At 42.7% G+C, this 16,302-nt stretch overlaps 1 protein-coding gene across 1 annotated transcript; it reads right to left on the bottom strand.

Moving 5' to 3' along the window:
- Positions 1-255: 255 nt before the first annotated feature.
- Positions 256-13,509, bottom strand: LOC125546547 (uncharacterized). Its single transcript, XM_087516505.1, has 14 exons — positions 13,496-13,509; positions 12,577-12,718; positions 12,290-12,330; positions 12,138-12,191; positions 11,961-12,044; positions 11,700-11,785; positions 11,439-11,519; positions 10,504-10,634; positions 9,762-9,800; positions 9,040-9,107; positions 1,821-1,911; positions 1,079-1,154; positions 530-602; positions 256-403 (listed from the first exon to the last, which is right to left on the bottom strand). The coding sequence occupies exons 2-14, from the start codon at positions 12,715-12,717 to the stop codon at positions 256-258; spliced, it is 1,113 nt and encodes a 370-aa protein (XP_087372631.1). The 5' UTR covers position 12,718; positions 13,496-13,509.
- Between the last annotated feature and the right edge of the window lie 2,793 nt (positions 13,510-16,302).

Here is a 16,302-nt window from a genome sequence, read left to right as displayed (position 1 = left end):
AAGATCCGATGGGGCCGACTTGAAGAGAGAGAAAAAACTCACACCTAAGCCTGCTGACAGTTGAAGATCTATCTCTTGAACATTTGACAGTTTGCATACAGTACCATTGTATTTTACGGTTGAATGACAGTCTGTCTCAACACATGATTTGTCCTTATCAAAACAGTTGACCAACTAATCTAATACCCATAATAACTGATAGTTTTATGGGGCTTCCCGACTCCATGATGAGACAGTAAGTGTAACAACCTACACTTACAATACTTTGCCAATAGGTTTCAACTCCGTTGGTAAATTGTCATAGTTGCCTGGACCAAAGTCAAACTCGAGGACGTGCTCCTTTCCATCGACGTCTATCTCATGTTGTTTCAAGACCGTACACTCTCGATTAAGTGTATGGTATCTGCATTAACATAGGAAATGGTCTTATTAGCACAACATCAATAAGGATATTAGTAATCAAAACAAATTTGTTTAGTTCGTGATACTACTAACAATACTATCATATATACGTGACAAAAAATGCAACCTGGGTTCTTTGAGATCCTCAACACGAATTCCCAACCCATACGATCTCGTACCTTTTGAATGATCATTTTCAACTGCAAATAGGAAACATTTTTGAGAAAGCGGATGAAATCTTCCCCCGACATGTCTACAATAAAAGATGGCATCCTTTCATATTCAATTAGCTACTGATGATTCATGGTGATATCGTAGTTATTATTGTTCATATGTTACGAGAATTACAGAAACTATATAACATGAACTAAAGGCCGGCATCAAAACATCTTGTATCAGATTCTCGAGCGGTCAGTTCACGATATATAGGAACACTGAGGTCCTTGATATAATCAAGTAAGGTGTTTAGGGTCGAATATATTTTGAAAATTCTGCTGTGAATATGGGAAACAGCGGATTCTTTCTGAATAAAGCATAGAGCTGAACTAGATAATATATAATAGCCACATGAAAGAGAAGCTCAGGAGCAATGTCTTATGCAGCATCCTTAAAAAAAGGCTATAACACGGTTGTGCCTGCAAATAAAATTATTTCAAGGAATTGAAGGGTTGCAAACCTGTGATACTACATGTAAAGAAGGGTGGAAACTTATACGCCAATGCTGCAGAAGATTTCGAAGGGCCTAACTTCCCCTGGTAAGAAAATAAGAATGATGATTGTCAAATAAATCAAGACATGAATAGGTAACTCCAAATTTAGTACTCCCTCCATTTTTATTTAGTTCGCATATTAGCTTTGGTCAAAGTCAAGCTTTACAAACTTTGACCAAATTTATATACAAAAATATTAAGATATACAATAACAAATCAACAACATTAGATTTATTATTAAATGTACTTTCACATCGTATAGATTTATTATGATAAATGTCTATATTGTTTTCTATAAACTTGGTCAAACTTTACAAAGTTTGACTTCAGTCAACTCTAATATACAGAGTAAATAAAAACGGAGGGAGTATAACTGGAGGTAACAAATGTTTGAAGGAAGGCCAACCATGTACTCCCTCTTTCTCTAAATGATCTTATATTTCTTTACAAAGGGAGTAAGTTATAAATCTCCAACATGCGAGTTCTCGTAAATATTGCCACCGCGTTGACTAGTCGACAAAAATATTTCAATGGATTCTTAATTTACAGGAATTTCGGAATAATTTCAGCGGAAATAGTTCTGTTCCCGCAGGATTGAGAAGAAATATCTAATACTTAAAAAATAGACCATCAAGACATGGCATGCATGTGAAGCATCGGTTGCCAGGATACACTGACATAAAAGAAAATAACTGAGGTGCGGCTGACCTTTACAAGTAAATCTGTATTAAGCTGCCAACTTGCAGCTACCTGAAACGATGAATTGCCAGCATCATCTGTTGGTTTGTCTTTATCCATCCTAAAGTTCACACAAGATGGAGCTGTAGTAAACTGAATCAGTCGCAAATCTGACAAATATGTATTTGTTTAAGGTATACCTTGTGGCTAGCTCAATAAGGAATTTCTTTTTTTCCGGCAGCCCATTCGGACAGAACTCCAAAGTTAAGCGTGCTCAGCTTGGAGTAGTGTCAGGATGGGTGACCGACCGGGAAGTTGCTCCCGGGTGCGCATGAGTGAGGACAAAGTGCGCAGAAAAGACTAGTATTGATCTGTGGGGCCAGTCTAGATCTCGCCAGGAGTAACGATCACCGTTGGGTGAGTGCATCGAGCTCGTAAACATGCCTACTTGAGTTATGTTTCAGCATGTGCCAGTTTTCACTAAGTCTGAAAACTGATTATACTTTTGCTATGTTCACATGCTTGCAAATGTGTTTTCTGATCCCTTTTGGCTCAAGGTCACTAAGGGACTTTTGTTAAGCTTTTTGAGTAGCTTCATGCCATGTCTTACTTTGCCATGTTCAGGTCCTGTAGCATGTTGTTTTGTTGCTCCGAAGAGTGCTACCTGATCTGAAATTTCAGACAAGTGTTAATTTCACTAAGTCTGAGATCTGTTTACCATATGCATTTTTGCCATGCTTGTTTGAACCTGTTATTGGATGAATTGGCCGTAGCTCAGTGCTAGACTTTTGTTAATTATCTTGAATGCATCCCTGCCATGTATTTTGTTTTCATGTTTGAGTGCTGTAGCATGTTCATCTCTTTGCATTTAGATGGCTACTTGCTGTAAATCGCAGACCGGTGTCATATTTGAATCGCTTGCCATTTCCAAACCGTAACTCCGATTCCGGCGTTCTTTATATCATTTTCAAGTGATTTCATCTCATCTTTCCAGTGGCACACTTGGATTCCCAAGTTGAGGCCAGGTTCTTGCATTTCCTGTCACATCTTGCATATGCATCCCGCATAGCATATCATCCTTGCATCTTATTGTTTGAGCTTGCACGTGGTTGATTGTGTCCTTGTTGCTTGTTTGTCTTGTTTGGGTAGAGCCGGGAGATGAGTTCGCTAACGAGGAGCCCGTTGAGTTTGCTTTCGAGGATCCAGGCAACTCTGACAGCTTTGCAGACAAGATGATCATACCCTCGAAATCACTACTATCTTTGCTATGCTAGTTTGCTCGCTCTTTTGCTATGCCAATGCTACGATGCCTACCATCTGCTTTCAAGCCTCCCAAATTGCCATGTCAAACCTCTAACCCACCATGTCCTAGCAAACCATTGATTGGCTATGTTACCGCTTTGCTCAGCCCCTCTTATAGCGTTGCTAGTTGCAGGTGAAGATTGGAGACCGTTCCTTGTTGGAACATTTATTTACTTGTTGGGATATCATTATATTGCCATGTTACCTTAATGCATCTATATACTTGGTAAAGGGTGGAAGGCTCGGCCTCTCGCCTAGTGTTTTGTTCCACTCTTGCCGCCCTAGTTTCCGTCATATCGGTGTTATGTTCCCGGATTTTGCGTTCCTTACGCGGTTGGGTTATAATGGGAACCCCTTGATAGTTCGCCTTGATTAAAGCTTTTCCAGCAATGCCCAACCTTGGTTTTACCATTTTCCACCTAGCCTCTTTTCCCTTGGGTTTCCGGAGCCCGAGGGTCATCTTACTTAAACCCCCCCGGGCCAGTGCTCCTCTGAGTGTTGGTCCGAACTAGAGTCCTGTGCAGCGCCCCCTCGGGGAAACTCGAGGTTTGGTTTTAGTTGTATGGAGAGCTTATCTGAGTGTGCCCTGAGAACGAGATATGTGCAGCTCCTATCGGGATTTGTCGGCACATTCGGGCGGTGTTGCTGGTCTAGTTTTAACCTATCGAAGTGTCTTGAAGAACCGAGGTACCGAGTCTGATCGGAACGTCTCGGGAGGAGGTCTATTCCTTCGTTGACCGTGAGAGCTTGTCATGGGCTAAGTTGGGACTCCCCTGCAGGGATTTGAATTTTCGAAAGCCGTGCCCGCGGTTATGGGCAGATGGGAATTTGTTAATGTCCGGTTGTAGATTACTTGAACCTTAACTTAATTAAAATGAATCAACAGTGTGAGTTACCGTGATGGCCTCTTCTCGGCGGAGTTCGGGAAGTGGACACGGTGTTGGAGTAATGCTTGCGCAGGTTGTTCTCTAGTTTCTCGCTCGCGCTTTGCCTCCTCTTCTCGCTCTTTTTTGCGAATATGTTAGCCGCCTTATATGCTACTCGCTTGCTGGAGCTCCACATATATATTTACCTTGTCTTACCTATAAGCTTAAATAGTCTTGATCGCGAGGGTGCGAGATTGCTGAGTCCCTGTGGCTCACAGATTACTATTACACCAGATGCAGGTCCAGATGATTCCGCTCCAGGTGACGCGCTCGAGCTCAAGTGGGAGTTCGACGAGGACTCTCAGCGATACTATGTTTCCTTTCCTGATGATCAGTAGTGGTGCCCAGTTGGGGGTGATCGGGACCATGTCGCTTGTTGGGTTATCTTTCATTTTGGCGCCGTAATCGGGCCATGAGTGTTTGGATGATGTATGTTATTTATGTAATTGATTGACGTGGCGAGTGTAAGCCAACTATGTTATCCCTTTTCATTATCTATATTACATGGGATGTTTGTGATGATTGCCTGACTTGCGACATATGCCTTCAATGCGATTATGCCTCTAAGTCGTGCCTCGACACGTGGGAGATATAGTCGCATCGAGGGTGTTACAAGTTGGTATCAGAGCCGACCCTCGCGGTTACACGGATGTTTGCGGACAGGTGCGCGGTCATGTTGTTGATGACGTTTGTGACCCGTCGTGGCACCCGGCATGGCGCATGTACCGGACTGGACGCACAGACGTATGTGCCAAGAGGGAACGTTCCTGTGGCCCGACGAGGACGTCGGTTCCTTTGAGTGGGGGTGTATGTGATGGCCTGGCTTATTAGGGATGATAGACTACTCATGTCAATAAGGAATTCCTTCTTTTCCGAGAGCCCATTCAGACAGAACTCTAAAGTTAAGCGTGCTCAGTTTGGAGTAGTGTCAGGATGGGTGACCGACCGGGAAGTTGCTCCCGGGTGCGCCCGATTATGGCGCCAAAATGTAAGATAACCCAACAAGCGACATGGTCCCGATCACCCCCAACTGGGCACCACTACTGATCATCAGGAAAGGAAACATAGTATCGCTGAGAGTCCTCGTCGAACTCCCACTTGAGCTCGAGCGCGTCACCTGGAGCGGAATCATCTGGACCTGCATCTGGTGTAATAGTAATCTGTGAGCCACAGGGACTCAGCAATCTCGCACCCTCGCGATCAAGACTATTTAAGCTTATAGGTAAGACAAGGTAAATATATATGTGGAGCTCCAGCAAGCGAGTAGCATATAAGGTGGCTAACATATTCGCAAAAAAGAGCGAGAAGAGGAGGCAAAGCGCGAGCGAGAAACTAGAGAACAACCTGCGCAAGCATTACTCCAACACCGTGTCCACTTCCCGAACTCCGCCGAGAAGAGGCCATCACGGTAACTCACACTGTTGATTCATTTTAATTAAGTTAAGGTTCAAGTAATCTACAACCGGACATTAACAAATTCCCATCTGCCCATAACCGCGGGCACGGCTTTCGAAAATTCAAATCCCTGCAGGGGAGTCCCAACTTAGCCCATGACAAGCTCTCACGGTCAACGAAGGAATAGACCTCCTCCCGAGACGTTCCGATCAGACTCGGTACCTCGGTTCTTCAAGACACTTCGACAGGTTAAAACTAGACCAGCAACACCGCCCGAATGTGCAGACAAATCCCGATAGGAGCTGCACATATCTCGTTCTCAGGGCACACTCAGATAAGCTCTCCATACAACTAAAACCAAACCTCGAGTTTCCCCGAGGGGGCGCTGCACAGGACTCTAGTTCGGACCAACACTCAGAGGAGCACTGGCCCGGGGGGGTTTAAGTAAGATGACCCTCGGGCTCCGGAAACCCAAGGGAAAAGAGGCTAGGTGGCAAATGGTAAAACCAAGGTTGGGCATTGCTGGAAAAGCTTTAATCAAGGCGAACTATCAAGGGGTTCCCATTATAACCAAACCGCGTAAGGAACGCAAAATCCGGGAACATAACACCGATATGACGGAAACTAGGGCGGCAAGAGTGGAACAAAACACTAGGCGAGAGGCCGAGCCTTCCACCCTTTACCAAGTATATAGATGCATTAAGGTAACATGGCAATATAATGATATCCCAACAAGTAAATAAATGTTCCAACAAGGAACGGTCTCCAATCTTCACCTGCAACTAGCAACGCTATAAGAGGGGCTGAGCAAAGCGGTAACATAGCCAATCAATGGTTTGCTAGGACATGGTGGGTTAGAGGTTTGACATGGCAATTTGGGAGGCTTGAAAGCAGATGGTAGGCATCGTAGCATTGGCATAGCAAAAGAGCGAGCAAACTAGCATAGCAAAGATAGTAGTGATTTCGAGGGTATGATCATCTTGTCTGCAAAGCTGTCAGAGTTGCCTGGATCCTCGAAAGCAAACTCAACGGGCTCCTCGTTAGCGAACTCATCTCCCGGCTCTACCCAAACAAGACAAACAAGCAACAAGGACACAATCAACCACGTGCAAGCTCAAACAATAAGATGCAAGGATGATATGCTATGCGGGATGCATATGCAAGATGTGACAGGAAATGCAAGAACCTGGCCTCAACTTGGGAATCCAAGTGTGCCACTGGAAAGATGAGATGAAATCACTTGAAAATGATATAAAGAACGCCGGAATCGGAGTTACGGTTTGGAAATGGCAAGCGATTCAAATATGACACCGGTCTGCGATTTACAGCAAGTAGCCATCTAAATGCAAAGAGATGAACATGCTACAGCACTCAAACATGAAAACAAAATACATGGCAGGGATGCATTCAAGATAATTAACAAAAGTCTAGCACTGAGCTACGGCCAATTCATCCAATAACAGGTTCAAACAAGCATGGCAAAAATGCATATGGTAAACAGATCTCAGACTTAGTGAAATTAACACTTGTCTGAAATTTCAGATCAGGTAGCACTCTTCGGAGCAACAAAACAACATGCTACAGGACCTGAACATGGCAAAGTAACACACGGCAAGAAGCTACTCAAAAAGCTTAACAAAAGTCCCTTAGTGACCTTGAGCCAAAAAGGATCAGAAAACACATTTGCAAACATGTGAACATAGCAAAAGCATAATCAGTTTTCAAACTTTGTGAAAACTGACACATGCTGAAACATAACTCAAGTAGGCATGTTTACGAGCTCGATGCACTCACTACGGTGCAAGTCATGATAAGCTAAGCATACATCTACCAAAAACACACAAAATGCAAGCTAGACATGGCAAGAACAATAGCATAGCATGCACGGATCAATTACAACAACATCGGCAAAATTGCAAACAAGTTGACAATCTGCCCAGATTCACAAAGTAGCAAAAATAGAGCTCGATTGACTCAAGCTAGGGTGCTCCATAATTGCAAACAAAGACATGGATGGACAGAGTACTACAAGATTAGTAAAACATCCTTACTGATCATCCTCAAAAGAGGCACAGATCACTCGGAAACAACATGAACATAAGACAACATGAGATAAACAGCTCAAGGACTTAGTGGAAATGCTAAGTCCCTGAAAACAGAATTTCCAAGTGCCTCACTTGGCAAGTTTGCACTAGTCACCACACACATCACAAAAATACATGGGTTGCACCTCTGGAGAGATGGCAAAACCCTTAACAAAACATATGTAGAGCATCAGGGCATATCATGCACACAATAATCATGACAAAAATGACAAATGTCTAAATGGAGTAGCAGATCTGACAATTATCTCAAGTAGGCCCCTTCTAACGGCATTTCGGGCATCAAGATGAACTCAAATGAAAATGATGCAATGGAATGAAATGAACATTTTGATATGCTATATGTCCAAATCGGAGCTACGGATGCAAAGTTACGGCACGAAGAACAGGACCACATGGATCTGAGATTTCGAGGACTTAGAAGAAAATTAGACCTCTCCGGAACAGATCTAGGGTTTCGCTGGGTGCGGAATCCGAGGTTCGCCGGGATCTCGCCGAAGCTGACCCGGAGCCCGCCGGAGTGGACGGAGGTGGCCGGATCGGGCGGGATCCACCGGATCCGGACCGGGGCGGCGCGGCGGCGAAGGCTGGGGACTCCGGGCGCGGCAGGCGGCGACCCGGAGACGGAGGCGGCGGTCGCCGGCGAGGAGGCGGGCTGCGGCCGGCCGGGCGACGAGCGACGGTGCGGCGCCTCAAGGCGGCAGGGTCGGGCGCGGGGAGTGGCGGCGCGGAGACGGGCCGCGGGGGCCGGCCTCGGGCCCTGACGGGCCTGGCGGCGGGGATGGCGGGCGCCCCAACGGGGCGATGACACATGGCGGCGGCGGGACAAGTCGGACACGTCCGGCCCGAATCGGACGTGTCCGGCAGCGAGAGGTGGAAGACGACTAGGGTTTCGAGGAGGGGATCCGAGATTTTCGAGGAGGACCTATTTATAGGCATAGAGGGAGCTAGAAGAGTCCAAATGAGGTACGGTTTTTGGCCACGCGATCGTGATCGAACGATCTAGATGATGGAGCAGGTTTAGGTGGGTTTTGGGCCAAATTGGAGGGGTGTTGGGCTGCAACACACACGAGGCCTTCTCGGTCCCTCGGTTAACCGTTGGAGTATCAAACGAAGTCCAAATAATACGAAACTTGACAGGCGGTCTACCGGTAGTAAACCAAGGCCGATTGGCAAGTCTCGGTCCAATCCGGAAATGTTTAATCTCCACACACGAAAGAAAGTTAGAAATGACCACCGAAGGAGAACGAAGCGCCGGAATGCAAAACGGACAACGGGGAAAAAGTTCGAATGCATGAGATGAACACGTATGCAAATGCAATGCACATGATAACATGATATGAAATGCATGACAACGATAACAACACACGGAGACAAAGACCCAAACCCGAAAAAATAAAATAACTTAACGCCGGAAACGGCAAGAGTTGGAGTACAAATTGGAAAAGTTACATCCGGGGTGTTACACTGTAGTAAACTGAATCAGTCGCAAAACTAACAAATATGTATTTGTTTAAGGTATACCTTGTGGCTAGCTCAAGTCCAAGATCAATGTAGTTCAAAGTTTCATCTCCACCCCGATAATTTAGTACCTGATATAGTATGCAGACTCTTGGTTAAGATGAAATATTTAAATATAATAATAACTTCTTATTTCAACTCACGAAAGACATAAACTAAATTGTTTCACCTAAGTGTCGATCCTGTTATTCACTGGGTGGTTATGATTTCTCCTAAGTTCGTAATTCTGGACACTAATCCCAAACTGGATTTTATTCTGCTAGAATTCCAAACAATATGATATTTCTTTTAAATGCTCATAATCAAATTTTAATGCATACGTTAAACATTAGTATTCAAAGAAATGAACTGTAATATATCCCCAAATTAAATACATACTGAAGTCTATCAAATGTTTTCCTAAAACCTTTCAAGAAAATGTTTCCTTAAAAGATGAAATATAGGACAACCATTACATGGCAATGGTCTTGCCTACATATGCAACTAGCTAAAAGGATTAGAACAATGATATTCAAAATAATATGCACGTTATATAACTTGTTATTCACCTAGGAAAAGATGGCAACAGGACAAATAACCCAATCCTCGAGGGCTGGCAGAGTATTTTTCTTATGGAACTGCTAGAGTAAATTGCTAAGTAGGATAAAGGAGATATCTTTTAAATCCCAATTGTAGTTGCAGGAAGCAACTCTAGTTATCAAGAAATGAAATGCAATTGCACTTGCCTTTGCAGAAATATGGTGTTGATAGAACGACGCAACCAGCTGCACACCAAGGAAAAGGAAATGCCATTAAGCGAGAATAAATAAATGTAACTTTTGATGTGTATGAGATTTGATGAAGGAAAAACTATATTTATATATCAAGGTTCTCCTTTAGTAGCTGAGGGCCACTTCTTAAAATAGTCTATCGAAGGAAACATACATAAGATCACTGGATTCTTTATTTGTAAGTCAAAATCCAGGAATTTTACAATGGAACTGCTCTGCACACGACAAACACTATGCACGACCATTGCACGATCGCCCATCTGTGGGTGTGCTGCCGTCTGTTGCCATGCATCAACTGACTGATTGGATTGTCGTCTGTAAATCGTGTGCATAGTGTCGTGCATATAGCAGTGCTCATTTTACAAACACATGCATACCGTAGAAGTAATAATTTATTGAAATTATAAACAGAGAATGGTATAGTTAAATAATTCTTCCAAAGAATAATCATGTTCACAACAGCAGTATTAAATTTTACAAAATAGGAGCATCTTAATTATATGCATCAAATACACATGATGGCCGGCAGTCTGTTTATAATCCTGTCAGAATGCATAAGCCATTGCAACCTAACAAACCAATACACATCATGCCTGGCACTCTGTTTTTAATCTTGTGAAAAATACCTAAAGCTATTGCCAGCTAACACACAATATGAAGCCTTCATGTCAACTAATAAGGAATAAATATAACAAACCTGCGAACTTCTAACAAGCTCTAGTGCAAAATTAAATGAAGGGCTGAGTGGGCTACTTGAGCCTACACCATAACCGATTGCACAATTCCAGTTCTTCAAGTCTGTAAAAGGCATAGGATGCTTGCTTCCACCTGTTGGAGTATATTTTTTTGTACACAGAAGAAATCAAAATGCTTGCGTTTGGTGACACAAAATAAAATGCTGGAAAGTGTAAATACAGTGAACATCTATATCCCGACTATCTTTATGTAAGAAACGGCACAGGACTCCAAAGAGAAAATGCTTGTAATAATAAACATATGACATGTCAGCAGAACATTTAGAGTTGATACAGTGCAAATTACAATAACCTAGAATTGTAACTAGTAAATGCATAGCATGGAAATCTCTGTAATTTGTAAAAAGAAAAGGTCTTTAAGTCCACAAACGTGTGCACACATGAACTTGACAAGTTGCTTGTTTATTTATAAAGATCCCTTAGGTATAAAATACACGGTAGGGTCTAGTAATATCCTACATAGAAATCCACAGTAGAGAAAAACCAAATGATGATATCATGGTGTTTAATTGCACTTAGCTTCAGAATAAATTAAGAACAGCATGTTAGTGTTCCACTTTTAGTTTTAACAGGACAACATGAATTTTTGGTTTATAGACCTTTTGTAACTAAAAATAGTTGTCCAAAAACACCCGTGTACAGTTATGTATTGTATGCACCTTATTTATGGTCCTTCCTAAATCAAGAATTTTTTATGGTAAATTCTAAATGAAGTATTAACATTGTAAACAGAAAGCCTCAAAAAGCAAAGGAGCATTTTCCATGTGGACACAGAAGAGTATCAAATATTTAAATAAAAAAGAATATGCAAAAGCCTCAAAATCTGCGGTGTAGAATATATCGCTCTGATAATCAGTGAACGTTTAGTAACACAAACCTATTGGTTTGTATTGTACGCCTGCACTTAAATTCCCTTTTCTCCCAACCAACCATGCACCATAGGGTACCTCACCAGGCGCTACAAACAAAAGTCATATCAGCATACCATGACATAACTGAATTTAAGTATTATTTTATTAGAGAATAGCATAAGTAAATATATTTAAAATTGATAAGAGTATTAATACATGGTACATAACATTTTTACTCTGCAATCATAATTCAATACTCCAAGTAGAACTATAAGTAATTGGCATACAAGGAAATGGGACGAAGGAGGCCCCAATTGATAGATTCTCTGAACCATATCTTAAACCCATGACACCATAATCTTCTGGGCATGCCCTGCAAAACAGAAGAATACACTTCTCCATGTTACTAATCGTATTTACAAATCAAGAACAAGAACATCTTGTACCTGGTCGTCATGGAAATGTCTCATCAAGATGTTAGTAGAAAGCTATGTACAACTAAATAGATGATCGACAACCACAGTCAAGATATAAGATACACAACCTACCTGTTTGCCATATTCAAAGGGAATGTCCCAAAGGCGCCAATACGATACTTCGGATAGTAAATGCTTGAAGACAGCCGCATTGTGCTGGAAAATACAAGTTATAAGCCAAATCGGTATAATTTCTGCACCTTGCATAACAGAATTAGAACTGTTCATGACAAACAAGAGATAACTTACGGCTTTGAAGTTGACACAAGAAAGTCTACAAATGTATTGGGATCTTTCAAATCCCTACAAAAAAAATATTTCAAGCCATTTGGTGTTCATCATAACAAGTATGCATTAAAAACTGGAAAATATAGCTACGGTAAACTGTATGCAATAAGCACCTCTGCCATCGAAAGTGAGCTTCCCCCCCATTTGTAGACATCTAGTGAATTAAAGTTAGGGAAAACAACTTTTCTTGCAATAACTCAGGAAAAGAGACAAGAGTCCTGAAACTGAGCAGCTACGTAGAGAAAACAAATAGGGTATAGATAATTTAAGAACTCATTTTATACCAAGCTTCAACAGCAATTATATATACTACTGAAACACAACTTGTAGTCATGAATGGGACAGAACCATACTAATTACAAGAAAAAGCAGCAATGAAATATATTTGCTTGATGGATACGGTGGCAGTGAGATCAGCATGAGAACCTCCCAGCTGCTTCAACACAATCTGCGCATCCACGCCCCCAGAATGGAGGTAGTCATCAAAGAGGCTGTGTCGCGCGAGCTTCCCGAACATGAGCTCATATGCCGGCACCAGCATCCTGCATGATTGATTATGTACTTGAGCGCACATACAACAATCAAAGAGCAATCTAGAGCTATACATATACTCCCTCCATTCTCTAATATAAGACATTTTAGCTTTTTCTTGATTCGTATGTATTTAGACACATTTTAATATGTATGTTCACTCATTTTAGTATGTATGTAGTCAATACTGAAATAGCTAAAAGGGTCTTATATCAGGGAACAGAGGGAGTAGTAGTGATAGTAGTGTTGATACTTGATAGTAGTGCAGATTGTCAGGATGTCACTTCTTTCAGTTCGTCAGTCAGCAGTTGCTGTTTTCTTCAGTTAAAACGAAGTGAATTGTTAAGTGGCATCGGATGGTCCACAGCGAAACAGGAGATGTGAACGGCTCAGATGGGCCAAGCGCGAGAAGGAAGCTGCCGTTGGCTGTTAATTCGGTGTCTTCCAAATTTCAATTTTCAGCTAAACTGGTGCTAAACTGTTAATCGCCGGCTAAACTCAACCAATAATGATGATGCGAAAACTTAGCTTCTATCTACTTTCTCTCCAGCCCATAGTTTGTGTAGCTTAGAGTAACTCTAGCAGATCCCCCCAAACCCTAGTTCATTAAATACCAAATTTCCCTGCGATTTGCGCTACGAAATCGTCAGACAGATGCAAATTTGTGTGTGTGGGTGGGGGGGGGGGGGGGGGGGGGGAGACAATATAGGAATTAAGAGAGGGAAGTAGTCCTAATTGATATCAAAAGAAAGAATTTGCAAGAAAGATAGGAGTCGACGGACGGCGACCTGGTGCGGGCGGCACTAGCACCTGCGGCTCCGGCTTCTTGGCCGCCATCTCCTGCTCGACGTCTGGATCCTACCCTCCTGCTCCAAAGCCAGCTCGCTGCAGAAAAAGATCTGTATTTTCGCCAATTATTTCAACGAGCCTTTGCGAGGGCTTTCAGGTGCGGCGGCCGGGGAGGCGGGGACTGTTTGCTTTCTTCTTCTTTTTTTGAGGGTGCTTTCTTCTTCTTTTTTTTCGATCTGGGAACACACGTTCCAAATTACTTAACCACGCGCAGCGTTGTTGCTGGCAACCAAGTCAATAACACAGTCCGGGACCTGCTCCATCTACCAGAAGTTAGACACGCCCGCCCTGAACCCGAAAGCAGCCAAGCTATGGGCAACCCTATTACATGAACGCTTACAAAAAGTGAAATCAAATGCGTCGAACGACGCAAAGCAGATGCTTCGAGCTTCTCGTAGCAGGACTCCAATGGAGGACTTGTCATACTCGCCCGTCTTCAGAGCATTAACCAGCTGCAGCGAATCTGACTCAAAAATAACCCGATGGATGCCCAGTTCGCTAGCAGCTTCAATGACCTTGATGCAAGCAGTAGCTTCTGCCTGAAGTGGTGAGGCAAGGAACTCGAGTTTTCAAGCACAAGCAGAGATAACCTCACCTTGGTCTGAACGGGCAACACAGCCCCAAGCCCCTTGCCCCAAAGCCACGTGAAAAGCTTCATCAAAATTGATTTTAATGAATCCCTCCTCTGGTCTGCTCTAAGATGCAGGGTCTGGTGTTACAACCTGCACCCCAGCCTTGCTTTCTAGTGCTGCAAGTTCAGTCACAAGCTTCCTAACAGTAAAACAGATTTCCTCGCATGTACGAGTCCTTTCCCCTGCATTAGTTTTATTTCAAATATTCCACCACTCCCACAACATGATGAGCGCTAGCTCACGTCGTTCACTATCTAGAGCCCACAATTGGTCAAACATTGCCATGGGATTATTTGACTGGAGGAGGTTCAACCTGATGTCCTCTATCAGTAATGCTCTCCAGACTTGTTTTACTTGTTTGCATTTAAGGAAGAGATGTCCGCCATCCTCGTCAAGACGCATGCACATCGGGCACCTAGTATCCAGCTCAACATGCTTGCGTTTAATATTCATCCTCACAGGCAAGCTATTATACGCAAGTCTCCAAAAAAACATACAGATTTTTGAAGGGAGGTTTAAGTTCCAAATCCTGTTTCACTTCTGTGAATCTGCAGGTGCTTTCTTCTTTCTTGCTAAAGAAGAAGAAGGGTGTCCCAGCCGACCCTGAGCGGGAGTGCCCCAGTGCGTCACGTGGCACGTCTCAGCACCGTCGTGTATATCCTCAAAAAAAAAAACACTGTCGTGTATCGCCTAGGCGCTTCCCGCACTCAAACGGTTTTTTTCCTCGGTTTTCTGGGCCTTCGTCCCGTGAACACGAGTGGTGACCAACGGTTTTTTTCCCTCGGTTTTCTGGGCCTTCGTCCCGTGAACGCAAGTGGGGCAAATCCTATTTAACGCTGTAGGCGCCCGTTTATGTGTATTTTGCAAACGGGCGCCTGCAGCCAACCAAGCTGGGCCGGCCCATTTCATCCTGTTTTCTTTCTGTATTCCAGACAGCAACTAACCAGCATTAACCATCGTGCCACCGTGCCCATTGTGATGAATGACATCCTCGTACCTCTTTTCTTAGTTTAACTTTCCTTTTTCCTTTTTTTCCTTTTTTCTCTTTTTCTTCTTCCTGGCTCAATGATTTTTTTATAATTCGTAAACTTTTCTTCAAATCAATTAACTTTTTTCAAATTCACTGAACTTATTTTAGTTTCGATGAACTTTTTCCAAATTTGATGAACTTATTTCAAATTGGATGAACTTTTTTCATATTCGATGAACAATATTTTCAAATTCGCTGAACTATTTTCAGTTTCAATGAACTTTTTCCAGACTTGATGAACTTTTTTCAAATTCGATGAACGTTTTTCATATTTGATGAACTTTTTTTCAAATTCAACAAACTTTTCTAAATTATATGAACTTATTTTCAAATTGATGAACTTTTTTGTAATTTGTAGATTTCTTTTTATAATCCATGAACACTTTTTTTCATTTTCTGAACTTTTTTCAATATCAATGAACTTTTTTTAAATTTGAGGAACTTTTTTCAAATTGATGAACTTTTCTTCAAAAATGATGAACTTTTTTTCAAAATCAATGAACTTTTTCTTATCATAAATTTTTTCGAAAAAATTTAAGCGATACAGTACATGATTATGTGCAACAAATAGCGCTTCGACAGTGTTATTACATATTTCAGGCTGCTACAGATCGCTCCAGTGGTTAGAGAGTTCCGACATGGAACGAACGTTCTGAATTTGAAACCTGTAGCAGAAATCTTTTTTGGGATTTTTCCGTGCGAGTTCAGTGGCCGACGCGTTTCGTGGGCCGGCCCAACTTTCTGGTCGCGTGGGCGCTGGATCTCCTAGTCGGCGCTTCCGCAAGTGGTGACCAACGGTTTCTTTATCCCACAGTTTTCTGGGCCTTCGTCCCGTGAACGCGAGTGTTTTTTTTTGCATGGTAATACGTATCTCATTTATATAGAATAAAGATCAAGTTACAAGGCACGTAAGCATCGACCATACATGACTGAAAAGATAGGAAAATCCTATGCAAAATACCAGCGCCTGTCCCTTTCCTTCGACGCCACCGAAGCGGCCACCAAAGGGTAAAAAGACAGATCACCTCTTCGCCCAAGCTCGACGCGGCTCCATCGCTGATCAGCAGCTTTACGGACCTCCAAA

The sequence above is a fragment of the Triticum urartu genome, chromosome 3A, assembly GCF_056163025.1.
Source record: "Triticum urartu cultivar PI428250 chromosome 3A, HENAU_Tu73, whole genome shotgun sequence".
NCBI classification, from domain to species: Eukaryota; Viridiplantae; Streptophyta; class Magnoliopsida; order Poales; family Poaceae; genus Triticum; species Triticum urartu.
Note: the sequence above shows the minus strand (reverse complement) of the source record. Positions and strands in the feature narration are given on the sequence as shown.